Source organism: Ascaphus truei, chromosome 2 (assembly GCF_040206685.1).
Source record: "Ascaphus truei isolate aAscTru1 chromosome 2, aAscTru1.hap1, whole genome shotgun sequence".
NCBI classification, from domain to species: Eukaryota; Metazoa; Chordata; class Amphibia; order Anura; family Ascaphidae; genus Ascaphus; species Ascaphus truei.
Genome location: NC_134484.1, coordinates 421,466,885 through 421,494,459, shown reverse-complemented (window position 1 = coordinate 421,494,459; position 27,575 = coordinate 421,466,885). Strand labels below are relative to the sequence as shown.

At 43.8% G+C, this 27,575-nt stretch overlaps 1 protein-coding gene and 1 long non-coding RNA gene across 2 annotated transcripts in view; one reads left to right on the top strand and one right to left on the bottom strand.

Annotated features, from left to right (window-relative positions):
* APBB1IP (amyloid beta precursor protein binding family B member 1 interacting protein) overlaps positions 1-27,575 on the bottom strand; it is a 164,806-nt gene that overhangs the window by 88,032 nt on the left and 49,199 nt on the right. Inside the window, exons 2-3 of the mRNA XM_075587619.1 lie at positions 25,883-25,954; positions 1,110-1,197 (exon numbers count right to left, since the gene is read on the bottom strand). Coding sequence (XP_075443734.1) covers positions 1,110-1,197; positions 25,883-25,954 — 160 coding nt within the window. The remainder of the gene's footprint in view (positions 1-1,109; positions 1,198-25,882; positions 25,955-27,575) is intronic.
* On the top strand, positions 3,576-26,737 carry LOC142487772 (uncharacterized). Its single transcript, XR_012799307.1, has 4 exons — positions 3,576-3,971; positions 6,801-6,890; positions 21,942-22,276; positions 22,887-26,737. It is a non-coding gene; the product is annotated as an uncharacterized LOC142487772 (long non-coding RNA).

Sequence of the window (27,575 nt, the reverse complement as noted above, 5' to 3'; positions counted from 1 at the left end):
ATATTTTTCAACACGTCTACAAATCTGCCTATACAGAGCAATGAGAATTGTGGAGCACTTATTTAACCCATATACTGTAATATACATTGTGTCAGCAATGGACCTATTCAGCCACTTTTTGGTATTATTTATCATGCTCCCAACTGCAAATCTGGGGCAATATTGGGCAAAAATTCTGCACCCGATTTATCAAAGTGAAAAACTCCACTTAATTTTTTTGTATACTACTTTTACCATCTCCATCTATGCAGATACAACACCAAGTGTATGTATATCTCCATAGCTAACTGTTTTATCAAACATTACATTATATATTAAATTATACCAAATTATACCACATACAAAGAAACAGAAAAGGCAGTGTTCATACTGCTGTCAGTAAATGAAACAGTATCCATTATATATAACATGTTGCGAATAATTTTGCTATACATGCCTCTCTTAACCCATTCATAACTGGCTGAGCCACCTTATTTATGTGATTGCTTATATAAACACCCCTTCTACTTTATCATCTGTTTTAATAGAAACCACCTTCATCCCTCAAACACCTTTATTAACTGTTCTTTTTGCGTTGTCGAAAGAACTTCCAAATAATTCTCCCATTTATTATGGAACTTGTGATCCCCTTTCCACAGATCTTTTATTCCATCTCTTCTATCATATAGCATTGTCAGACAAACTCCACTTTTAATGGAAAAACAATTCTTGGTGCAGTTTTTGTTTGCCCCAGGTTTGCAGCGGGGAGACTTTGATAAATAACCGCCGTGATGTTTTTCAGGAAATATTCTGGCAATATGGATAATTGTAAAAAGGCTGTATTCTTTGGTCCAATTGTATGCTTAGTGCAACTGTTCATAATGAGTACAGTCGTAATAGGAAACATTTACAGTGGGGAACTGCCTCAGTAAGTTCTTATACTTTTGGTGCTGCAGAGGTTGGTCTATAAATGGTTTACAACAGTCGAAGATTGACCCACTGATTGAGCCACCTGTGCTGAAGCTGGGATATCCTGAAAACCTGACCTGTTGGGGGGTCTTGAGGACTGGAGTGAGCATCCTTAGTTTAAAGCACAGTTCCTGCATACCACACAGTCTGTAATTACTTACCATTCAAATCTTTAAAACCAACCGAGTAGTTGACTTCTGTTTCCATCTTAGGGGCATCGGCGAGGGGAAGGGTTTCTATTTCTAAACTCTGTTAAGAAAAGAAAAGACATGTTATTGATCCATATTAATAATCTGCACAAAAAATAATAATAACAGCTCAGTAACCAGAGTCCATGCCAAGTTTACCTTTGCAAAGATGTAAAGAAGTGGTCGTCCTAACTGGTGTTACATATTCCAGAATGGTCAGAGGCCAATTTACAGACCTATGTACACCTTACACAATAGCAGGAGAGTCTCACAGTTCATTCAGTTATGACAAATAAATAAAAATAACATCAATATTTACTATTTATCAACAATAAGAATTGACAGTATAGATGGGCATGTTGTCGTTGTTGCGGTGACAAGCCTGATAAATAAATTGTCATTTTATTTTTGAATATCTCTAAGACAAGTTTTCTTTAAAGCCAGAGGTGTATAGCGCGCCTGCTATAGTGCTGTGCTTTATAAGACTCACTGGGTCTTTTTAAAAAAACAGATAATTGAAAAAAGAAGTAGCAAGTATGTTAAACAATAAAGTTAATAACACCCTTAGGTTTAATTGTTGTCCATACACTTGCGACCCCCTCTCTATCCAAAGAATATTGAACACATTGCTGATATTGTGTAAACATACTGTATTACTTTGGAATCTTAAGAGATAAAGGCTCATACAGTATATATTAAGCAGGGATAATCCATAATGTGAATGAGCCATATGGTGTCTTATGTACAGATGGAATTTCCCGTTCCGAGCTGCTCTCCAGGGATGCTCCGTGGGCAGTCCTCTGGCTGCCCGTGGGGGAAATTTCGCCACCCTACGGCGTGTTGTCCCTGCTCCGCCCAAATGTATTTAGTGGTCAGACGGAGTTATTATTTGTGCGGTTGAAGTTCAGTGCGTGTCCGGCAGATGGCAAAGTGAATGTCTTTGCCTATGGGGGACTCTGAATGCTACAGAGTGGTGCGGCTCAATGTCTGAAAACAGGTTTCTGTAAGGCCAGATAAAAAGTACGTACGGTACAGTATTTTCCTTTGTTAAATGACCTTGCTCACTGAAGACTTTATCTCATGTCGGTGTTTCACATTTTATTAGAAACCAGAATGTATTTTACATTGACTTCACTTCTGAGTGTTTCATATTTTATGGTGTGTTCACGTTTTTACTCTTTATATTTCAATTAAATACACTTAAATAGAGAGATATTGAGACTGGCAGTCTCAGGCTACTGTTTCACAACCTACAGCAACATCTTCACAGATATAATCAAAGTAGATATGTCCATCTTTATGATGTGAAAGGGAACTTGATTATTTTAATTCCTGTGCTTTAGTGAGTATGAGTGTTACTTATAAATAGTCTGAGAAACAGTGCCCCTTCAATGAGATAAACAAATGTTCAGCCGGATAAATCACCTTCAAATCCAATAGGGGTAGTAACACTGTAAACGATTGAGAAGAAGGAGGGCAAATGAACGGTGAGCAAATACACTGGATCCCTGATGATAATGGGCCCTCCCCAATCCACTCACTCCTGCTGCAAATATTTGTACAGCCCCATCCATTTGCAGACAGGTAGAGATCATATCAGCAATGATAAAAGTCAGTACGCACAGCACCAAATCACGGACGAATGATCCCAAGTCCCTCAGCGTGCATGCTTCTCCGGATACAAGAGGCAGGTGAAGAGCCCGAACAACCAGGCAGAAGAGAGCACAGCTCGTAGGCAAAAATGGGAGAATCAGAGCAACGTGCTGATAAAAAGGTAGGTTTTATTTTATTTGTTACAGGGAATCATCCACAGCACAGGCGTTTGTAAAGGGATAGTCCTCTTACGCGTTTCGCACTGCTAGCTGTTGTGGATGATTCCCTGTAACAAATAAAACCTACTTTTTTATCGGCACTTTACTCTGGTTCTCCCGTTTTTGCCTACGGGCTGTGCTCTTTTCTGCATGGTTGTTCGGGCACTTCACCTGCTTAAATACACTTACTGTAATGTACATATATCTGTGTGATATTGAATCGTTCACACATGAACAGGAATACTGTAAGTAACGTGTTGCATTGCAGTTAGATTTTTAAGATATAATAATTCGTGAACTCCAACTTGCGTTTCTAGCCAGTATTGCAGACAACACTAAATGTCCTTTTCTGCCCACTTTAAAATTACGGGGGTAGCAGGGCCCTTTCTTTACATCCGTAGGAAGCCGGATCCGTGGCTCGGGAGGATCGGGGGAAGTTGCGGTGGCCATCTTGCTGTTGGTGCCGCGAGTGTACCAGGGATTGTGTGTAGTGCGGTGGCACACCATGTTGCGGTTGGCATCGCTGGAAGGGAAGGGCCTGCAGACCAGGAATTTCCTCTGCATTCCATTAGTGACAGTTGCAGGTCTCAGAGTTCTGAGACCTGTGTGGCAGTTGAACTGGAGCCGTGGAAGGATGAGGTAGTGTCCAGGGAGCTAGTCAAGCTTCCTGGACTAGGCCAGAACCTTACCCCTAGGCCCCAGGCAGTCCCTCACTGTAACTGAGTATTGTTGGGACCCCCACAGCATAGGGATTACCCTTGTAGTGAGATGCTCCAGCGAAGCAGGCTGTGAGTGAGTTACTCCAGCTGGAGGCAGCACCGCGTGGTGGCCCAGACGTGAGACGTGGAGACCACGGCATGGGAACCAACCCCCATCTTCCTTGGAAGCATCTCCTGGTTACAGGCCTGTACAAGGAGGGTAGACGTGCACCAAAAAAACACAGGGGAGGGTAGAGCTGCCCTCACATATACATTTGGGACAAGGGAGGCTCTGATGGATACTGGGTCTAGGTGTTCAGGGCACTGTAAGTACTGTGGGGAACAAGCCCCATATTGTATTATAATGTTATTGTGTTATAATTGTCATTATTATTGTTGTTACATATTATTATCTTTGGGGTATACTGTGGGACCATAGTAAAGGAGTATTGTATGCCCTGTTGTGAGTGTGATTTTTGGGGGTATACCGTATAGATATACCGGTTCCCGTAAGGAGCCATCCCGCCTACACGGGTGGAGGCGCTGCACCCATTCATCACATGCTCCCGAGGAGAGGAGGCTTAGGCCCCTATACACCTAACAGGTAGCACCCTAGCGCATAATATCTGCAGTTTCCCTTAGGGGTAGGGAAGGGGTGTTACACGGATAAACCACGGGCAAAATTAAGAATGCCCATGGTGCGCGGGAGGAGCAGGGGAGAATGCCGTACGGGACCCGCAAAGAGAGAGAGCCCAAACCAAAAGTTCCATGTGTATTAGGGCAGCAAACCAGGGTTTCTTTCGGAGCTGAACCAATTTATTTTCAGCTCTGTGAATCCCTCGGTTCCTGAGATATTTAGTGGTGAAGATACCAGTGCGGTTTCATGGAGAATTCAATATGGCCACCAGTATCGTCTAATAGGAAACCACAACCGGTAACAACTTCTTATCGGCCCCAAGGATTTGCAAGATATGGTGGCCATTTTGCTTTCCAGGAGGCAACTCTAAACCTGTTAACTTCACCAGTAAGTATGTCACGAACCGGGTGTCCTCAGAGCTCAAAAACAGAGCTGTTTAGGTTCCAATTATGTGTTAAAACAATGTTAATAAAGCAGCCAAACAGGATTGCCGCTTTCATGAAATTGTCCAGGATCAGTTTGTTTTAGTCTTCAGGAGTTTGTGGAAAAAAAAAAAAAAAGAACTGAAGACACCGTAATATGGTCAGCAGAAATTAATCTGTAGAGGAATTCACAGCCAACACCATGGCGTTGTAAATGATGAACTTAACCTTGTATGCAGCGTTCCAATGAGAGTTTTCTTTCAGTCTCTGATCTGCATTATAGAAATGTAATGTTTGTTCTTATTCTGCATGCCAGCTGGCTTTGATGTTGAATAAATATGGACTTCCCCAGGAGTAGTAGTAGTAGTAGGAGTAATAGTGCTAATGGACATTTAGTAGTGAGGCGGCAGGCCTGATAATCAGAAGCACGTTGTGCTTAATCTTGCAGTCTAAAAACCCTACGGTTCACGCTTTGTAACATATTTATTGCATTCATTTGAAAAAACGACTGCATTTATTAAATATATCTCATAACCAATCTCCGTGTCCATATGACAGTGAATGATTCAGTGTTAGTGTGATGATAGCAAGCAATTTGCTAATGTATTAATTTCTTCTGTAAGAATCTGTGACGTCATTAAATATTTGCACGCTTGATGTAATATAACACTGCATTATTTCCCATCTGCTTTCCGTACAACAGCAGGAAAATATACAATGTTAATTTGCTCTTCATGTCATAAAACAGCATGAGAGCAGAAATGGTTTAATATACGTCGCAACAATATATTGAGGCATACATCTTTTTTAAAGGACATTCTGAGAAGGTAAAGGAAGGGTCATAAACCCAAAAGCACACAAAGTTGAAATATCCCAGGCAAGAATGCCAAACTAAATGTATTACCGCATTTCCTCGATTCTAAGATGCACCGGTTTCCCCCATTTTCACGTGTGAAATCGGGATTGGTCTTAGAATTGATGTTTAAAAAAAAAATGAGGCTGCATGGGGGCACTGCTGGAGCAGCCTTAGTGGGGATGCTTCCAGAGCCCAGCAGCAGCTCAGCAGTCTTACCTGGGTCAGACCGTTAGGCCCCCCACCCCCTGAGGCAACTCTAGCGTGAACAGGACAGGAACTCCTCCCCTCCCTCCAAAATTGCCGGCTGTTAAAATCCCGGTGACCCTCTAACCCGGGACGGGGTGGCTGGGGTGGGGTTTTTTATTAAATTAATGGTACGTCTTAGAATCAAGGAAATACGGTAGTTCCTTTGAGGAGATAAGTGGGATTTTAGACATGGTCATTGAAGGTGTGTTATGGTCACTTAGGTTTTGCAAAGGCACTATACAAGAGGATCGTATACAAAATAAAGGAAATTGGTGAAGGTGAAAATATTTGCACCAGGATTGTTAATTGGCTGAAGGATAGGCAGCAGAAAGTTTTACGGCAGATTAAAACCCCTTGCCCCATGTAGTCTGCCTATTTTCCTGTCTACCGGAAAACCTCAGATCCCATTTGAAGATGGGTTTCAAAGAACCTTCTCAGATTGGGTTAAAGTTGTAAGTAGGGTGCCTCAAGATTTAGTACTGGGGACACTGATTTTTAACTTTAATGAAAAACCTTAAACTTAAAGGCATAGGTATAGCAAGGAAAGTCTCCATTTTGCCAACGGCACTAAATTAAATGAGGCAGTAAAATCAGAGCAGGCTGTCAAACTAGAAAGCTTGATTATATAAATGACAAATGAGATTTAATATAGATAACTGAAAGGTTATGCAGTTGGGAAGCAAGAATTAGCATGCTAGCTACTAACTAAATAGGACAAAATTAAGTCAATCCTTGACGGAGAAGGATGTAGGAGTGCTTGTTGATAGCAGGCTTGGCAATAGTGCCCAATGTCAGGCAGTAGCTGCATAGGCTAATACGATAAAGTGGTTTATTGGCGGAAGGGAAGATAAGTAAGGATTTTACAGGGGCATAATAATCCTATCACCATCACTTGTACTGCAATTTTAGTTAGGGAAGAGAAAATGAGTGAAATGAATTAGAGGAACATACAATGGACCAAAAAACTATTTCAGGATGTATTTTCCTTTCACAGTGAACGAATTGAAACGGGAACCAGAAGGAAAATGATGTTTAAATTTGAGACAAACAAGCTAACAAAAACAAAGAAAGATCTTTAATGAATGTGAGTAGTTCTAAAGACATGCAGGAAATACAAATACAATTCTGGAAATGCTTATATAAAAAATTAAACAGTACACATGGCATGCTTTACTACAAATTAAGTTGGGTTGCAACAGTAAATGGTAATAAACATGAAACAGAAATAAACTGTGACATTGGGGCTGTAGAAGCTAAAGAATGCCAGCAGTGCTGACTGCTATCTATAGGTGTCATCTATATCAGGGTATATTATACTGTAACATCCTGAGAAAGGAAATGTCAGGAATATAAAAGGCTCCGTTTTCACTTCCGTCATACTGTATATTGTAGCAAGTATACTTTTCCCCCTGACACAGATGAGATGCATAGATAATAATCCGCACTGCTGGCATCCTATAGCTTTTACAGCCTCAATGTTACCATTTATATTTCTGTTTTATGTTTATTATCATATACTGTTGTAGATAAAAGATCCCCATGTTTTAATATATTCTCTGGGTCAGGGATGCGCAAAATGGGGGGCACGCCCCCAGGGGGGATGCAAGATTTTTCAGGGGTGGCGCAGCGGCTGCAGAAGCCCCGCACTCTTCCCCCAAGGCATTTAAATGAAATGATGGGGGGTTGCTTGAGGCCTCTTCAACGTCCCTTACCTTGTCTGTGGCACGCATCGCCACGGGAACGCAGTGTCATTTGATGCCGAGGACAAGGTAAGGAAGGGGGCACGAGCAGGGGGAGAGAACAGGCAAGGGGGTGCAGTGGGGAAAGTTTGTACACCCCTGCTCTAGGTTACAGCAAGTATGAGTTACATAATTCCTAAATATCCAAAATAGATCTATTTAATTACTACCCCCTATATATCAAACTGTGATAGTTCTGATCGGAGCATCATCTCACAGAAAATTAAAGTCACTGAACGTTTCCATGCAATAGTGTCTCAATACAATATGCAACTATCATTGTTTATTGAAGGATAACAAGCTGCCATAGAGTGGATTCATCAGAGTTTCTCTTTAGCTATTTCAAAAAGTAGCGAGACTGCAGTGTTGTTGAATTTACTTTAAGGAAGATTCAATCCGTTGAAGGAAGTGTCTTTTCTTTAGTAAGTTTAGTTTCAGCTTGCACCGGTCTTTGTCAGCAACGAGCTTCAAAATCTAGATTTCTAGCCTCTAAATTATATGGGAATTCCCCTTCACATTTCCCACCATCGCGGTCTGTGTTGTTTTTCGAAAAGAACGTGAAAAGATTTGTTTTATAACAACATCACCCAACTAAGACTTTCCCTTACAGATGTCTCCTCTGCATTTAGGGCAGGGTAATGACTTACTCTGGCACACATCTTAAGAAGCTGATGAGTGGTGGTACAGTATGAGGTTCTATGGTGCTTCAACAATACTATTGTTGCTTGATTGTCAATTTACTGCTTATGTTTCAGATTGGCTATTTCCTCTTTCTTATTTCCCACGCCCATCTCTATTTGATATTCTGATACAAGTTTAGATTAAGGGATCTCAATTGCCTCTGCTGTCTGTAACATCTGTAACACCCCAGCACTCCTAAATATTGGATAAAAGACCTCTTGAAGTATTTTGGTTCATGTACTTGTAGACTTCTGCTATACATCTTTCCTCTTATTCTTTCATTCATTTGCATTAGGTTGAGATAACAGTATTCAGAGAGAAAGTATAAAAAATATAATTTAAGAAAATGATGGGAGCATCTCCGTCATAAATTGAGAGTTGGCGTAAGTTTTCAACCCAAAATAACCTTGTGTGAAAGTAATTTCCAAATGTCTTGTTCCTTTTTTTTCTTAAGTAGGTTTTATAATGTATCCCATAAGATAATTTGTTTGCTAAACTTCTGACATATAATTTGCTGCTAATGTACAATAAACTACGACAGCAACCCTCTTTGCTGTTTTTGTGTGTGTTTAATTTGTTTTGGTACAGCAGGTGCTTTCGACCCACAAATTCCTGACAACTTCACAAAATTAAGATGATTACAGTACTCAGATAAGTGAGATTTGGGAGAAGGAGTGGCTGTGTGTGTGTGTGTGTGTGTGTGTGTATCTTTATTTACATAGCGCCATCCATGTACATAGTGCTTTACAGCAGTGACATATTAGGAATAAGCGCTTCAGACATAATAGTAGATATTAGGAAAAGAAGCCCCTACACTGAAAGGCTTACAATCTAAGTGGTAATTGCTTGCTGCTATGTGTTTCATCAGCCCCACCCCTGGTCGTGTTTATGACTCTGGACAAAGGAATTTCAAAGCCCAGCTGAATTAATTCAGAGCCCTTTCAGCCAAAATCTACGACACCCCAAAGGCGGATAGCTCCTCCGGGAGATGCCTCTTGAGTGGAATAGTCCCTTTGAGAGGGCCCTTCCATAGGATCTTCAGGAGTTTCACAGTTGGTATAATTATTTACAGTCTTTTTACCATCTCTGATGACTCTGATGAATCGGACTCACCGTTCAGCGGTGTGGCCAGTATTTCTGCTTCCTCGTCTCCCACGTGTGGAATGGGGAGAAGATGATTGCGATGCCAAACCTTTACCCGGCCTTCAGTGTCTTTGATGCGATAGACCGGAAGGCCAGGCATCTGTGACTCTACCTCATATACACCGTCTCTCCATCGGTCAGCAAATTTATGTTTTCTGGGGACTCCCAGATTACGAAGCAACACAGCGTCCCCAGGACGAAACTCCTGATATTTGACTTTATGGTCGTATCGTCTTTTATTGTCCGCATTCAGTTTAGCTGCAGACTTCTCGGCCTGTTGGTAAGCCTGTTGCAAATTGTCCTTAAGTCTTTGCACATATTTGAAATGGGTAGCATTGTGTATCCCATCCGTCGAGACTCGAAGACGTACATCTAATGGCAGTCTCGCCTCTCGTCCAAACATAAGGAAGTATGGGGAGAATCCAGTTGATTCGTGGCGGGTACAATTGTACACGTGGATCAGGGCCTCCACGTGTCGACTCCATTCAATTTTCTGAGCCCCCTTTAGGGTTCCGAGCATGTCCAATAAGGTCCGATTAAATCGTTCAGGCAAAGCGTCTCCTTCGGGATGGTACGGAGTCGTCCGCGATTTAGAGATGTTCAGCATTTTGAGCAATTCCCGGATCAACGCGCTCTCAAAATCTCGACCTTGGTCTGAGTGAAACCGGTTTGGAAGACCGTAGTGAACAAAGTACTTCTCCCATAGTATTTTTGTCACTGTGATGGCTTTCTGGTTTTTAATGGGGAAGGCCTGAGCATACCGGGTATAATGGTCCGTGATGACCAGCACGTTGCATAGTCCTTGGGTATCGGGCTCAATGCACAAAAGGTCCATACACACTAGGTCCATTGGGCCAGAACTCTTCAGATGGCCCATGGGCGTTGCTCGGGTAGGCAGGGTCGTGCGTTGTATACACCGGGAACAACGACGACAGTGTTGTTCCACCGCTTCCCACATCTTGGGCCAGAAGAAGCGGTCTCTGACCAATCCAAAGGTTTTCTCTACACCAAGATGTCCATGTTCATCATGTAGAGACCTCAATACCATATATCTTAAGTTCTGGGGTAGGACCAGTTGTCGCCTATCAGGGTGATTGTGATTTTGTACTACCCGATAGAGTAAGCAATTATCAATTTCAAACTTGTCCTCCTCACGCATTAGCAAAGCGATCAGGTCTCTGGTAGCACGTTTCAGTAGAGTCGGATTCTTCCTTTGAACAGCTTGCCGAATGATGCTGATTACCGGGTCTCTCACTTGGTAGTCCACCAGTATTCCATCGTATTACCTTGTCGTATCCATCGTATTACCTTGTCGTGAGTTATATTCATCCCCTTTGGATCGCAGTAGGCGGCTGGGATAGCCTGCGACTGGCAGCCTAAGGAGTCTGCAACCAGTAGTTCTGAGAAGGCCACTTGATCCTTGATGATGGCGGCTGTGATACACATAGCTCGCATTCCTGGTCCCGGGATTTCTTCCCACTCATCATCATCTGGAGTAGCACTTAGTATTGGTTGTCGGGATAGAGCCTCAACTCCGACGTTCAAAGGCCTCGGCTTATACTTCAGAGAGAATTGGTAATTGTTTAGGGCTGCCAGACATCGGTGACCGGACGCATCCAATTTGGCGGAGGTCTGAATGTACGTGAGGGGATTGTTGTCCGTCCTTACCTCAAACGTAACACCGTAAAGATAATCGTGGAGTTTCTCCGTGATCGCCCATTTGAGAGCCAGAAACTCTAACTTGTGTACGGGGTATTTTTGTTCACTGGGGGTCAGACTGCGGCTGACGTAGGCTACGAGCCGAAGACTCTTGGGGTACTTCTGATGTAAGACGGCGCAAAGTCCTTTGAGACTGGCATCCATGTGCAGAACATAGGGTTGTTCTGAATCAGCCTATGCAAGCACCGGTGCTTCCGTCAGGCTTTTCTTCAAATTCAGGAAGGCCTGTTCACACTCGGACATCCACTTATCACCAAACGGTTGACGGGCTGAAGTGGCCTTTCGCCCCATATCTTCAGGATATATCTTCAAAAGATTGTTGAGGGGTTTAGCTCGACTGGAGTACCCCTCCACGAAGCGACGGTAATATCCACAGAAGCCTAGAATGATCGTAGCTCCGTGACATTCTCAGGACGAGGCCAGTTCACTACCGCTTCTACTTTGGCCAGATCGGTGGCAATTCCTTGGGCAGACACGATGTGTCCCACGTAAGTCACCGAGGTGTGACAGAAACGACACTTGTCGAGCGACAACGTCAACCCTTCTTTTCCAAGATGGTCTATCACCTTAAGCAGCCGCTCTTCGTGCTCCTCCAGGGTCTTCCTGAAGACAATGATGTCGTCCAGATAGACTAGACACTAGTCTAGACTTTCCACTCAATTGGCAGCGCCGAATCTCTGAAGTTGAAGTCCAGGTCGACTAACTGCTCATCTACTGCAGCGGCGTTCACCTGTGGCACTGTTTCCACAGGGCTGACCGGATATATGCAGCCCAAATTTCGTCCTGCATCAAGGTCCATCGGGAATGGGGAGATATTCTGAACATATACATAGGTTCGTAGAGGAATTTTAGTCGTCCATTCTCTCAGTTCGGGTATTACCCTATACCCTATCTGAACATCTTCCTCAGGGGTACTCTCCAGAGAGAAAAGATGGTCGGTCTCATCTCAATCGGGATAGCAGCACCAGACGGCCATACGTTGCACTCCCCCTGGTAAAATTGTTGTCAGTCCGCATTGACGATTGTAGAGGTCCCCGTGACGCTCTAAGGCATATACCCTGTTGCACTCCTCCCATAGGACGGGGTCGAGGAGCGGATTGGCCATCGGTAATTCGTTGGTCTCTTTCAAATATGCTCTGATTACAGCTCGCACTATGTCAGTATTTGTTCCCACGATGATCGGGTACTTGCACTATTCTTGAGACTCAGGACATACCATTGCTTCTGGGGTGTTTATTGCATGGGGTGTTTCTTGACGGTGTTCAGTTGGAGTATCTCCAGTTGAACCCTTACAATCCTATCGATGGTGTAATCTTCGTTACTTAACCCCCTCACCTTCGTATGTTCCGCCGACCGCAGGGGACAGTGTTTGAGGTGCTGGTCATAGAATTGTCTGTATATTATTGTCACTTGGGATCCGGTGTCCAGTAGAGCAGAGGCATAGATCCCTTCTAGTACAACACTCACAATGGCAGATGGGCCTACCTGACTGTAAGCATCCCATGGTGGAGTTCCATCGTCGGAGCTTAGTTCAGTAGGAGTTCCGGGAGGCTCAGGGGTGGCCTCGGATGTCTTGGCTTCTGTGATCTGTGTCCGGCAGATCATGGACCGAGCAGAGCTTCCTTTACTTGGAGTTTTTTTTTCTTGGTTGCCCCCTTCTGGGCACTCCCTGGAGAAATGGCCCTTCTGCCCACAGCCATAGCAGACAATATCCTTGGGATCAAACAGTCTTGGGTAAGTGGGGTATGATTTCTCAGAAGTTCGGCCTTTCATTGGGTGGATCCTCTTCTTCTTTGGCAGGGTTCTTGACCCTGCGAGTGGAGGCTCCCTGAATGTCGCTCGTAAGCTGTTCTTTGACCTTGGTGGATGTATGTAGCTTTGTGTATGCTTCATGCCCCTTGACTAACCCCAAAATGTCCATGAATGTGGGGGGGGGGGGCCTGCAATAGGGAACATCTAATCATGATCACTATGTGATGAGTGTCAGGAATCGGCGTTCTTCTCGCTTCCCACACAGATCACTCCCTCTCCGCAGGGAGCCCCTGGACACACAAAACAATCCTGCCTTACCGGCCTCCACGGCTCCTCACCCCTGCCGCTGTCGCGGGATCACTCCTCTCGGCGATTCCTCTGCTCAGCGCCGGGCGCGCCCACGCCCTCCTGCATGCACACCTACGCGCACGCCAGCCCCAGACGTTATGTGCATGCATTCCCAGCTTACAGAGCACACGCCTAACAGAGCACTTTTAACCACTGCTCCTGCAGTGAGGCGTCGCCCCCAAGCATCACACAGTTCCATGCAAATCAAGGATTACACTCAGCTGGGCTGTAACACCTCCCTCCTATCTGGGAAGACTCCTTGCAGTCCTCCAGGTCTGCCCCCTTTTCCCATTGGCCCGCCCAGCTTTATTATGCCTGTGCTTCCCATCACTCGTCGCTCGACATAGTCTCTGTATGGAAGCATTTGACTACTCTCTCAGTGACTCCTCAGGTATTGACGCGGATTGGATGACTACCCCCTCTGGCTCTCGACTTCGGCTCTACTTGGACTTCGTGACTTCTGGCATCCCTGTAACACGGCTTATACCTTCGATCATCCGCAACTCTCCTATCCCTGATCTTGGCAACAGCAATAACTACTCCTCCTCTACTACCGGTACCGGCAAGTATTGTCTTCATTACTATACCTGGCCTGGCAACACTAACACCACACTCTGGACGCGCTCCCTTTGCTGCGGGTGCATGTATCCCTACGTCCCACCTCAGCACAGGGGACGGGTCTGGTCTGCGGGCAGCACCGGCGTAACAATGAGTGGGAATGGCCCCTCGAAGGAACTGCTTGCGCCGGTATTCGTCCATAGCCGAGGCGGGAATGAGGTCGCAAGTTCGCAATTTCCAAAGTACCAGTTGAATCCGTTGAAGGAAATCTGACAGATCTTCTTTTTCTTTGTGTCTGAGACCATAATATTTGAACCACAACTCACTTTCCTCTTCATCTTAGCCATAGATCTGGACTAACAGCTCTACATCTGATGAGCGGAGAGATCGGGGTCTTGGTCGCGCTCTGCACTGACCATGGTGGATGCCGGGGGTCTGAGGCTCTCCAGAATTCTCTGTCGTCTTACCGCCTCAGAGCAGGGCCATTCATCGATCACCTTGAGGGTGTGTTCCTTCCAGGACTCGATTCCTTCCTCACTTGCGGGGACAGGAACCATCCCTGAAAACGCCTTCAGCTTCCTATAATTCTGAGCTTGAGCGGACGTAGTTATAGCTTCCACAAGCTGCAGGAATGTCACGCCCAGTAGGGAGCCGGCACTAGCTGAGTGACTAGCGGTCCCCGGCTGGATGCTAGGGGTTGGTGTGAAGCTGCTCGTTATTCTGGCAGGGGCCAGTGACGTTGGTGGACTACTGGCCCAGCTGGTGGTCCCTTGTCTAGCATCAGAAAGGAAAGTTACTCGTGGTAGGGGTAACTCCGATCTGATGTGAGTACTGGCGGCCCTATCTTTGGCCTGGGACATATTACAGCAGGCCGTGCTGAGCCGTGCTGAGCAGATGCACTTACCCCCTGCATCTGTGATCAGCGCTGCTTTAGCAGCCGCTTCTGCACGCTTCCGCATGTGTGCGGAGGCTCACACATTTTCAGCAGACAAGCAAATTTAAATTTCAGCGCTGAGGGGAGTGGAGGGGCAGTCACGTGACTGAAAACAGCCAATGGGAGCGAGGGACTAGCCCCGCCTCCCGCCACACCTCTGCTCCGCCTCCGTCATGCCTTCCACCACGCCTCTGCTCCGCCTTCGCCCCGCCCCCAATGAGCGCTCACTGCCTAACCTGCCAGGACACAAAAAAGCTCCTGCTTGAGCAGGCGAGGCAGAGCAGGAGCGCAGATCAGCGTGGCCCGTCCCCAACCCGCGTGTCTGGAAGGGGAAGTTACGTAATTAGAGGCGGTTCCAGGATAAATGAGAGGGCACCCTTGTGGTAAAGTTGTGGGTAGGTACACTACTTGTGGGGCTCTATCCGGGCGTAGGGCTTGTTCTACGGCCAGTAGTAGTGTGTTATCTTGCTGGTCGAGGTTATAGTGCTTACTGATGAGGCAGGCTCCCGCCAGACCAGGTAATGTCCTTACTGCACTGCAGACAGTGAACATGGATACATGGGCGGGCACCCCTCCTACGCGACCACGTGTCGTAGGGGTTCTTCGAGTGTTTCGGCCCATTTGCCCACTTGTTGTGGCGTGAGCGTACACATGCTGACTGATACGATACTACGTGGACTACTGAGTAGGGCACCCCAGGGCTGATCTCAGCAGTGCCACCAAATGTAACGGGTTTTCCCTGTGAATACAGACAGTACTGATGCTGTATATTACCTGTGTGGCCCTCTGAAGTACGTATATATATAACTCTATCTCGTGGTGCAACGCCTCCACCTGGGAGGGATCCCAACAAAGCGGGAAGGGCCCCTCACAGGACTCAAACCAATGACACACACTTGGTATGAATAAACAAGAATAACCTTTACTGATCATGCATATAATATTCTTATACTCTATTATAAATCCCAATGTCATTCACTCCCACTTCTGAGTGTATACCACTTGCCCACCACCGTGTACCCCCACACCGTGTCCACAGTATAACCCTTGTCCCGTGGTCAGCGCTGCCACTATGTGTGAGTACTCTGTAGGTGGTGCACGTGAGTAACAATACCTGCCCAGTGCGACGGCACCTGGGCGTTCAAAGGATCTTCAAAAAGGATCCGACGACCTCCCGGCGACGTCCGGTTCCACCAGCGGGATGATCAGTCAGGGTCGTCCAACCTGGGTACAGTTTCGCTCTCTCTGCAGAGTAGGCCTGATCCCAGGCCTCTTGGTAGGAAGTGCAGTGTCTTCTGTGTCCCTGACTGGCACTGTATATGCTAAAGGGGCAGGTTCCCTAACCTAGGGCCTGTCCCTGCAGTATCACAATCTACTGAGTGGCTCAGGGGCTAACTGGGGCCTAGGGGGCTGCTGGCCTAGTGCAGTGGGTCACTGACCCCTGCACCCTCACCTCCTTCCCCTAGACTCTCCTGGCTCCGACTGAACTAGCGTGGGCTTCCTTATCCCTGCCTAGGAGAATCCTCACAACCTATTGGTCCCTGGCATCATGCGGGGCGCTTGTGAGGCTCATGGGACTTGTAGTCCCTTCCAAGAGCCTTCCCTGGTTGGCTAGTGCTTCGCGCGCTTCTCACTGCGCATGCGCGACTTGCCTCTGGCCTTCCCGTCACTCTATCACACTGTCCATGCGTGCGCAGCAGCTAAGATGGCGGTGCCCACTGAGGGAGCCGCCGGTACCCCTAGCGACGCACTCGCTGCTTCTCTACTGCCCGGCATCCCCCTGCACTACTGAAGGCATAGCCGTGCGTGCACACACACCCGCACCTCCCCCGCGACCGTCCGCTCTGCTCCCGACCGCCACAGTGAGTACCTGGAGGGGGCGGGGGGGGGGAGGGGGCGCTATGTAGAGGGGGACCTGGCTACATCTGCTTAAAAAATTATCTTTTTTTTGTACTTTTTCTCTGAAAACTAATGCAGGCCAATACAAGAATAAGAGATTTCTTGCAAAACCTTCATGCTTTCCACTCTTTTAATCATAGTAACATGTCTAACGGTAGACTCCAAATCGTTTCACTATGTCTAGGAATAGGAAATGTAATTGGCTGTTATTTGCGTCTAAAGTATTTTAGAACGCAATACAATTTCTGTAGTTTTCTTTCACATGCTGTTGTCAAGAAATTGTGGACATTTTAAAGTCTTGCTCATTTGTTGGGCTCATTTGCCACATCTACAGTCAGGTGAATTACAGGGTTGTGAGGCTGCGATTATTCAGAATGTCGTCCTGGAAAACTCCCTGGTCAGTCATACTTCAAGCGGTCATTTATCCAATGTTAAGTAGTCCTTGTGTGTTACAAATGTTGCAGACAACAGAGGCAATTGAGATCCCTTAATATCAGAATATCAGAAAGAGTTGAACTTAGGCAATAAGGAAGACGAGGCAACTTATAAAAAAAGCAGCAAATGAACAATCGACTAATGATAGCATTCTAGAAGCCCATATGACCTTATACACCCACTCATCAGATTCCTAGATTTATGCCAGAGTCCGCAATGATTTACCCTGCCCACATGCTGGGTGATGTTTAGAGACGGGTGAACCAGTCCAAATCCGTTTGATGGAATTTCCAGGGTTGTATATCCCCCCTACCAAAATTAATTTGTAGATTGGGTACAAAAAAATCTGAGCGGATTAATCTGAATCTGCCCCTGGATACAATCTGGGTAGATTTTTAAGAATCCACACTCCGATTGTTACAAATCTTCTCTTCCCCACCCCCACCCTCGGATTTAATCTGAGTGTGGATTTTTAACAATCGGACGGCAGATTATTAGTCCACCAAGTGGATTGTCAGTGATAGACAAAAAAATCTTCAAAAGGCGGGTCGCCCTTTTTGAGACTGACCCTCGAACCAAAGGATGAGGTTAGGCACAGACATGAGGTTTGGCACAAGCAATGAGGTTTGGCACAGGCAATGAGGTTAGGCACAGGCAATGAGGTTAGGCACAGGCAATGAGGTTAGGCACAGGCAATGAGGTTAGGCACAGGCCATGAGGTTAGGCACAGGCCATGAGGTTAGCACAGGCCATGAGGTTAGGCACAGGCCATGAGGTTAGCACAAGCCATGAGGTTAGGCACAGGCAATGAGGTTAGCACAGGCCATGAGGTTAGCACAGGCCATGAGGTTAGCACAGGCCATGAGGTTAGCACAGGCCATGAGATTAGCACAGGCCATGAGGTTAGCACAGGCCATGAGGTTAGCACAGGCCATGAGGTTAGCACAGGCAATGAGGTTAGGCACAGGCCATGAGGTTAGGCACAGGCCATGAGGTTAGGCACAGGCCATGAGGTTAGGCACAGGCCATGAGGTTAGGCACAGGCCATGAGGTTAGGCACAGGCCATGAGGTTAGGCACAGGCCATGAGGTTAGGCACAGGCCATGAGGTTAGGCACAGGCAATGAGGTTAGGCACAGGCCATGAGGTTAGGCACAGGCCATGAGGTTAGGCACAGGTAATGCAAGACTGAAAAATGTAAAGGGGAATCCCCGTATAGAGGATACAGATTTTTAAGCCCTTTGCTGACAGAGGACTGGAACTTAATTTACAAATGAAATCGACTTCCATAACTAATTGAATCATCCTTAAAGCAAATTGTGCACCATGGCACGGAAACCTCCATTTACTTCTAGTTCATGTGTGTCCGGATTAGCACTATCACAGTTTAATTAATAACTCAACAGAAACACTGATACATCCACTCCATGAAGGTTATGGGGCAGATCAGGGCAGTATCGCACTGAATCTCCTATCGATTTCAGTGGTAGTTTCTATGCGATAGTGCCCTTATCGGCACTGTCACAGTTTAATCAATTACCACCACTTTATCAAAGGGGTCTATTTTAGGCATTATTAAACTCATATCTGCTCTAACCTAGAGAACATATGAAAACATGCGGGTTGTTTAACAAAGTCTCCTGGCTGCAAAACGGGGGCAAGACTAAAACTACCCAGAATGGTCAAAGCAAAGGTAGCCCATGGAAAATAATGGGTTTTTCCATTGATGAACCTGTGATCATTATTTTACCCTGGGGGTTGCCCTATTTGTGCAGCAAGGAGACTTTAGTAAATAACCCCCAAAGTCTCCAAGTGACAAAACTGCACCAGATCTACCCAAGACACCAGTCTCTTAGAAACCAATCAGATTGTTTTTTTTTTTTATAAACGTGGCATTTTATGGTTGCATTGGTTATGCCCAGTGTTACAGCTACAGTAGGAAACATTGATAAATGACTCCTTATTCAGGATTGCCCTGTAAATTTGTAGAGATAATGTGCTTTTGGATGTTCATGGTGCATCTTTTTGACCCTTAGAGTAATTATAAATCGGTTGTTTTTTCTGTTTTGATCAATTCAAGCACATACTGTAACTTGCTGTTTAAAAGACACAGCAGTGCTGTGTGAGGCAGTGAAATTGCCACTGCTCATTTTAAAAAAGGGTTGACAAAAAGCACAACACATTTAAGACATGAGACACAACATAAACAAGAAAAGACTAAAAGAAGTATCACCCCTGACTGACCTAAACAATTAAAAAGAAGCAAAGCAGCATTGACACAGAGCTGTACATAAACAAACACAACCATTCCTCCAATCATCACTCTGTTTTTCCAACCAATTCTATAATATATGTGCTGTTAGCGCTACAGTATAAGACACCGCCTGCAGTTTACCTTTTTTGGCTGGGTATGTGCTTTCAGGACTCCACGGTGACCACGTCCATGATATAAGCACTGGGTCTAGCCCATTAAGAGCCTTTACATACTGGCTATTCTCTGCTAGCAGTTATCCCCTGCATACTCAGGACACCTATGTGAGGCTTAGCATCGATAGCAAATGGATGTACACCATTTAGTCTGGACTCAGTGATCAGCTACAAGCAGCAATACTTCACACCCTGATAGCTCTCTTATGAGTGCAACTTTAGTATAACCATCTCTTTAGCATTGTTCACCATTGGTAGTGAATAGGATAACTGAGCAGTACTATAGACTTTACCAGTCTATTTTTATCTGTGTCATATACATCACACTACACTACACGATTTTAACGAAGTTATTAAATAAATCTTTTTTATTTTATGTATATTAGTTCACCCCTGACCACATTATACTATAAAGGTTTGCTGTGCACCTCTCAAAAGGGACCTCTGGTGCCTCCTTTAGGCACATCTCTTTATCTCAATGCTAGCCAGCCAAGAATTAAAACTCAACCAAACAATCATCAATGTCAACTTATGTGAAGCAGCAGAAGAGTCCAGACATATGAAGTGAATGCTGCACACCTAGAAAAATATATCAATGATACAGTTACCGGTGCTCCTGTGCTTGAACGAAAGCCTGTTGTCAGTCCTAGGTCAGTAGTAGAAGGAACACAGGGCACACCGGATTTTGAATATCTAAACTCATTTATTGAGTCAACACAACGTTTCGACCTTAGTGGTCTTTATCAAGTGACATAGTGGCATAAAACACAATCCCATCACAACCTTTAAATAGCGCCCCAATCCACATCATGCAACCTGTCCAATTAGCACTTTACAAAAACAATACAGTACATGGAATTAGAATACAATAAGCGCAACAAAATCAGACAATAGGTAAGAAAATCCTTGCCCTGGAGAGCTTACAATCTAAGTGGTATGTTGGGAGACTTACAGAGACAGAAGATGAGGGAATAAGTGCAATAGATGGCAGTACTTGGGCACAATGGTTGGTAGTAGTAATTGTGGGTGTGTGACAGTAGCCATGAGTCCAGGCTATTGGGATGCTTCATTTAAGAAGTGAGTTTTAAGGTTTGTCTTGAAGGTGGAGAGAGAACGTGCTTGGAGTTCCACAGATTAGGTGAAGGGAGGGGAAAGGGTTTAAGGCAAGAGAGAGAGCTGTAGAGGTGAAACGGGTGGAGAGGAGACCGTTATCGCTAGAGTGCAGAAGCCGAGCAGGGCCATAACGAGAGATCAAAGCTGATATGTAGGATGGAGCAGATGAGTGGAGAGCCTTCAAGGTAAGGAGGAGAAGTTTGTAGGTGATCTGAAATTTGATGGGAAGCCAGGAGAGGGATTTGAGGAGGAGATGAGCAGATACTGTTTTGGGAGTAAGTGAAATTATTATAGCAGCCGAATTTTGGATTGATTGCAAGGGAGAAAATTGTGAGGCAGGTAGGCCTGTTAGCAGTATGTTACAATAATTCAGACAGGAGAGATTAAGGGCATACATTCAAGTTTTAGCAGTAGATTGACAGAGGAAAGGACAGATCTCAGCAATATTACGGAGGAAGAAGCAACAAATGTTGTCCATGCTGTGAATGTGAATAGGAAATGAAAGAGTCAAATGTCACTCCTATGCAATGTTCCTTGGCCATATATAGGGGGAATTATGAGGAGTTCAGTTTAAGACATTTTAGGTTTAAGGCGGCAGAGCACCATCCACAAGGATATAGCCAGGAGGCAATTAGAGACTTGGGACTGGATTGCAGGAAAGAGGCTGGAAATGGAAATATATATTTGCGTATCAGCTGCATATAGATGATATCTAAGGCTAAAATAGTCAATGAGGTCCCCAAGTGATAGTGTCTAGAGAGACAAAAGTAGAGGTCCCAGAACAGGGGCCTGCAGTACACCAACAGATGATGAAGACATGTTCGCAAATGTTAGAAAATGTGCGATTCTAGGGGTAAAATGAGAACCAGGATAGAGCTTTTTTTTGCAGATTCCAAGGGAGTTTAGAATATACAGTAATAGCAATGAACATCAGCGCAAATATAATCCTCAGGAATAATATATATAAAAAAGAAAAGAACAATACAGTAGTGCAATACAGCAGCGTGAGAAACACTAAGGGGAATTGGTGGCTGTATCACACTCACATTCTGGCAATAGAAACAATCAAATAGTATAAATAGTAAAAATGGATATAAAAAATAAATACATGTAAAGTATTTTTATATCCATTTTTATTATTTATACTATTTGATTGTTACTAATAAAGTTTTCTTTTTATGTTTTAGAGCTTTTTTGAATATACAAATTTGGACCATTAAATATCCCTTCTGTTTCTGTCCAATTTTGTGTCATACAGATTTTCACATGGGTAAAAAAATATTTTCCTTCTATATTGTATATGATATACTTTTCAAGTGATGCTATAGATTTATATTTTTAGGAAATTTGATAGTGTATCATTTATACATTTTTTCATCCATTTGCAGTTTCTTTTTCACGGGGACCAATATGACAGATCCTATGACAGATGCACGCTGGACATGAGCACCTTTAGTGGCTACATATATCCACTGACTTCCCTCTGTTGCCACCCAGTTCAGGTCATACCTCACGCATTGCATCGTGATGTCATCATGTGGGGACGTTATTTAAAGAGGACTTTCGACTGCCACAAGTCCTGATGAAGCTCATATGAGTGAAACACTTGGGCTAATAGCATCACTCCTGTACGCCTTTTTCTCCACTTTACAGCCATTTGAGGAACTGTGGTAATCCCTGTATGTTCCCACACTGTGTGCGGGCTTGGATGGCAACCTGAAAGGTACGTTGCAGCTACACTGAGGGCATTTAGAAACCTAGGAATTCCTAGAATCTAGGAATTAGGGAGGAGACCGCTGCAGCGTTTTGTTGTTTTATTGCCCACTTTGTGGTCTAAATGTGCATTTTAAATGCAGTTTTATGAGTGAAATGTTTTTTTGTTATTCCTTTTGATATAAATTGTATTATACTATGTGGCTTCTCTGTTCTCTTTAATGCTTTCTGCCACTTGATCCTGGAGGTACATCTGATCCTACAAGAACGCTCTTTTCCTCCTGCTTATCATTCTACTTGTTTGATTCCATCTACAAGAGTGTGAGTGTGATACTGTATATCCACTATATGTCCTAATTAGTGTTCACCACTCTGCTGTATTGCACTATTGTTCTTTTCTTTTGTATACAGTATGTTATTTATGAGGATTCTGTATGCTCTTTGACCTCCATTGCTATTGTTTTGTGGGGGATTTGGGAAATCCCTCGAAGGAGCAGCACCAGTTTCTCATGAAAGTTATGTATTTGTCTTTTTATTTAATTACACTATATTCAATGTGATTATTTTCACTAGTTATTTTTCGAAGTGTTTATTTGCACTTAATATATATATTTTTTCAGAGTACAGAATATACTGGAGAAGAGCGTGATTGACAGTATTCAGTGGAAGACCAGTTCGTCGGTGCTTAGCCAGAATATGCAGTATAAAGAAATCCTAACCTCAAGGGTACTTATTCTGGCTGCAAAATTGCAAGTGTCTACCACCCTGGAGACACAGGAAGAAACTACAACTCGCAGATGCATTGCGACTCAGGACTCTCCCACTTCCTAGTTGAGCCCTATTTAAAGTTTAGGAAGTTGCTCACTCTTTGAGTTGCATCTCTCCTCCTCGCTACAGTGCACATCCCTTTTCTTGTCTCCTGTCAGCTAAGTATACTGCAGCTTTCCTAATATGACCTTCGATTGTTCTGGACTTTGTCTTTGCCTCTCAAGTTATATTGTTGCCTGCCTGTGTATTACCACAGATCTGTTCTGGACTTTGCCTTTGCTTAACCCGTTTAGTTATATTGACTGCTTACCTGTGAATGACCTTGGCTTGTCTTTGAATCTTCTCTGTCTTATACCCTTAAGCAACCATTTTCCTTCCTGAGCCTCTGTCATTCCCAGCATTTTCAGAAAAAGCAGCAGAGAGGTCAAGTTGGATTAGTAGGGGAAAGTAACCTTTGGATTTAGCTTGATGGAGATCGTTGGCTACTTTAGTAAGTATAGTCTCTGTTGAGTGAGCTGTACAAAAGCCAGATTGTAAGGGTTCCAAGAGGGCATGGGAAATAAGAAAGTTGATCATACGGGACAACACAAGATGTTATAGCCATTAGGAGGCAAACGGCAGGAGGGATACAGGGCAGTAGTTCAAAGGGAATGTAGGGTCTAGGTTGTTTTTGGGAATAGATGTGATGAATTCATGCTTAAAGGAAGAAGAAAAGTGCTAGAGGTCAGGGAGGAATTGAACATGTGGGTGAGAGTGGGGACGAAGGCAGGAGTAACAGATCTGATAAGGTGTGAGGGGATGGGATCGAGGGGGGATGTAGTAGAGGGAGAAGCGAAAATCAGCTGAGAAACTTCCAACTATATAACTGGAGAAAAGAAGTCAAGAGTGGCAGATGTTAAGGGAGAAGCAGAGGATGGAAAAGGGGGAAGGAATCTCCGTGTGGATTGCTTGAGAAGAAGTGAAGGAAGAATGGGATGTGGGAGGAGAAGGATGGAGGAGGAGTGAGTCAAATACAGAGAAAAGACAGCGTGGATTGGATTTGTTAGTGTTGATGAGTGACGAAAAGTAGTGTTGTTTAGCCTTAGGGAGAAACAAGTTAAAACAGGAGAGGAGAAATGTATAAATTTTGCCCCAGTTTTGCAGCTGGGAGATGTTGGTAAATAACACCACCATGTTTTTACATAAATTTTTTAGAATTAATATATTCAGATACACTAGTGTACACTAGTACACAACTACACAATTACAGCTGCTTGTTTACTGTAGCTCACACTACTAGAGCTGCTGTCCAGAATAACAAAGGTTGTGTGGGTTCTAATTCTGTTGGATCAGACACCAGTACACCATTCCAGTCACTAAGTGCCTTTAGGCTTATCAACTCTATAGTTCTTATGGAAATCCTTTTAGGAAGTGTTGGATATGACTAATTTAAATATACTTTCATAGGCATGAGCATATCTTTCAGGGTACCTCAGGAGTGCTCTTTTTGTAGCGTAGGCATCTCTCCCTAAGTTATTTAGAGGGATGTTTGAGGAGATTTATATACACTAGAGATACTACTCAAATGGACCTTCTCCTCTCCTGCCCCTCTCCCCACCAAATTGAGCTCCAATGTCTCAAGAAGCTACTAAATTGAACTCCTCTTCCTCGAATACCCCTCATTGTAAGGGAGATTTGAGGATATATACACAACTGGAGACACTGCTAAATTGAAGTGATCTTCTATGCTGTTATGAACAACCTTGTGACATTTGCTAAAAACCCAATGAATATCTGTTCATTTTTTGCTCATTTTTATTTTATTTTGCATTTTTGCTAAATATTTTGCCAAACCTCACAGGGGTAAAAAATATGAAATGAGTCTTAGATGCTGCTGCAGAGGAGAAGGATCCTGGGAAGAAAGAAGATGGCATTGCAGTGGTCTTAGCAATAAATGTTTTAGTAGTGCAAAAGAATTAACGTTTCGGTCAGAGTGTGGGGCTTTCTGAGCCCCCATAGCAGCTCTTCACCATAATTGTGACTGCACCTACCTTTTCTTTCAGCAAAGGAGATGGAGGCAGAAAGTCCTATTCAGGAGCTTAGCCATTGACTTCTATACCTTCCTAGCACTCCTCTAAACAACATATGGAGAGATACCGGGCAAATAAGCATTTTTGCATATTTAAATTATTTCATTTGAATAATTACATTGGCTTATTTCCCAGGTATCTTAGCTGTGTTAACCGATATCTCTCCATGTATTTCACGGATAAGTGCTTTGGGAGATATAGAAGTAAATAAAATGGGCCAATTTCACAAGATTCATGAACTTGGGAAAATCTTTGGGACATCTCTAATTGCCACTCTTTACACTGTAACAAGTTGTGGAAGTGTAATTACCTGACTCCACTCACCTGAATTATGAGAAGTGCTTTTGATATGTATGTGTTGAAACAAACATTTGCAAGCTAGCAAACTTCCTGCTAAAATGTCATTTATCAAAAGTTTTCCATGTTCACAAACGGAACGATGTGTGTTGACATTTTTGGATTAAGCCTTGAAAGAAATTGGATGAACTTTAGAGTAACTCTTTCTGTTATGTGGAGTTGCAGCTGTTTCATACTGCAAGCTGGTATGATGTCACGCTGACTGTTCTGCAGACAATCTGCAAAGGATGCCAAACACACTGAACCAATTTTTTCCCCCCTTTGAAATTCCCTTCCGTCAATATTTATTCAGTCTGGAAAAAGTCTCTGCATGGAACTAGGTAGCGATGTTGAAAAGAGAAGAAAAGACATTTGCAGAGAACTTTTTTTTTTTTTTTTAAACTGCTCTCTTTAAGATAGTTTTAGACATTGAGAAAGCTCACCTGTGTCAGTAGGTCCATTTCTCCTAACAAATTGCTGAACATTTCATCTATCTCTTCGCACGTTTGCTCCATCTGCAAACAAAGAGAGGGGAAGAGTTAAACCATGTCCTCATTATGTGACTGCATGTGCAGCAGTTTAACCTCAAGTATTTTATTAACAGTCTCCTCTTGTTTAAGGAATTCACAGAAACATCCGGTGCACGAAACGACAACAATAGTCCGCTATTTAGAACTGCCTGGCAGTGGTTTGGGTTTCCTGGCACGACAGATTCTGTGGTTTTACAACGATCCAGCCAGAACTTTCATTTCCCTCTTGGGGAAAAAGAATGCGTAGATTGTAAGCTCTTTGAGACAGTGATCTCCCATTCACAGCTGCACCACTAGTTGTATCAATGTTGTACCTGTAGATCCCTATTTATCTAATGGTGTGCTCTCTATGATACTGCAATGAGTAGACTGCCACAGTATGAAGTTATCATTAAAAAACATAATAATACTTGACATACTGTCCATCACCTAACTCACGTAGGTTCTGTAATCAATCAGAAAAGCAAATGTATTTTCTTAATAAAGGTACACAACAAAGCGTCAACCACGAAGCATTGCGCTTTTCAGCATGATATTATACATATATTATATGTAGTAGTTTCACAAATTTAAACATAAAAGCGTAATTATAGAAACAACAAATTAGAACAGCTGATACAACAACATTGAAAGCCACATTAACAAGTAATTCCAGAATTGTAGTAACCAGAGGCAAATTATAAACCGTTTTTAGAAAGTTACATTGTCAGGCATTTTTTTTAAACCATCACTTAAAATATAAAACTGCTGGAGGACATTAGGATGACATACTGTATGTGATCAGGGTGACAAAGGAAAATTGAAGGCAATTTGTAATTTGTTCAGTGCACATCAGGTAAGAGACTTATTGGGCATATTGTTAATTTATGAGAAAGTTATAGGGGCATATTCCAGGAGTTCAGAATTGTGATAAACCGCTTCTAAAATGCACTTTAGAAATGTGCATGCATTGCTATTCTGTAAGCTAGTGGTTTTCAACCAGGGTTCATAGGAACTCGGGCATCCCTAAAGGTTTCCCTGCATTTTCAGGTCATTTCAAAATTGTATTCAATCTCAGACACACTAGTAGAGAGGGTTGGGGTTCCTTACAATACATTCAATCTCAGACACACTATTAGAGAGGGTTGGGGTTCCTTACAATACATTCAATCTCAGACACACTAGTAGAGAGGGTTGGGGTTCCTTACAATGCATTCAATCTCAGACACGCTGTTAGAGAGGGTTGGGGTTCCTTACAATACATTCAATCTCAGACACACTAGTAGAGAGGGTTGGGGTTCCTTACAATGCATTCAATCTCAGACACACTAGTAGAGAGGGTTGGGGTTCCTTACAATGCATTCAATCTCAGACACGCTGTTAGAGAGGGTCAGGGTTCTGAAGATTTTCACATATGGTTCCTTAACCAAAAAAAAGGATGGAAACCATTGCTGTAAGCCCTTCTCACATGTCCAAACCGTGCAGAAAAGGCTTTTTTTTTTAGAAGACGTTTAATTTTGACTTTGCAAAAAAAAGCAATTTTGGTAATTCCGCCATGATTTGCAAACTCGCTGAATTCTAGTAGTTCTGAAAAGTCCAAAATGCAAAATCACTTCAAACAAGTTGC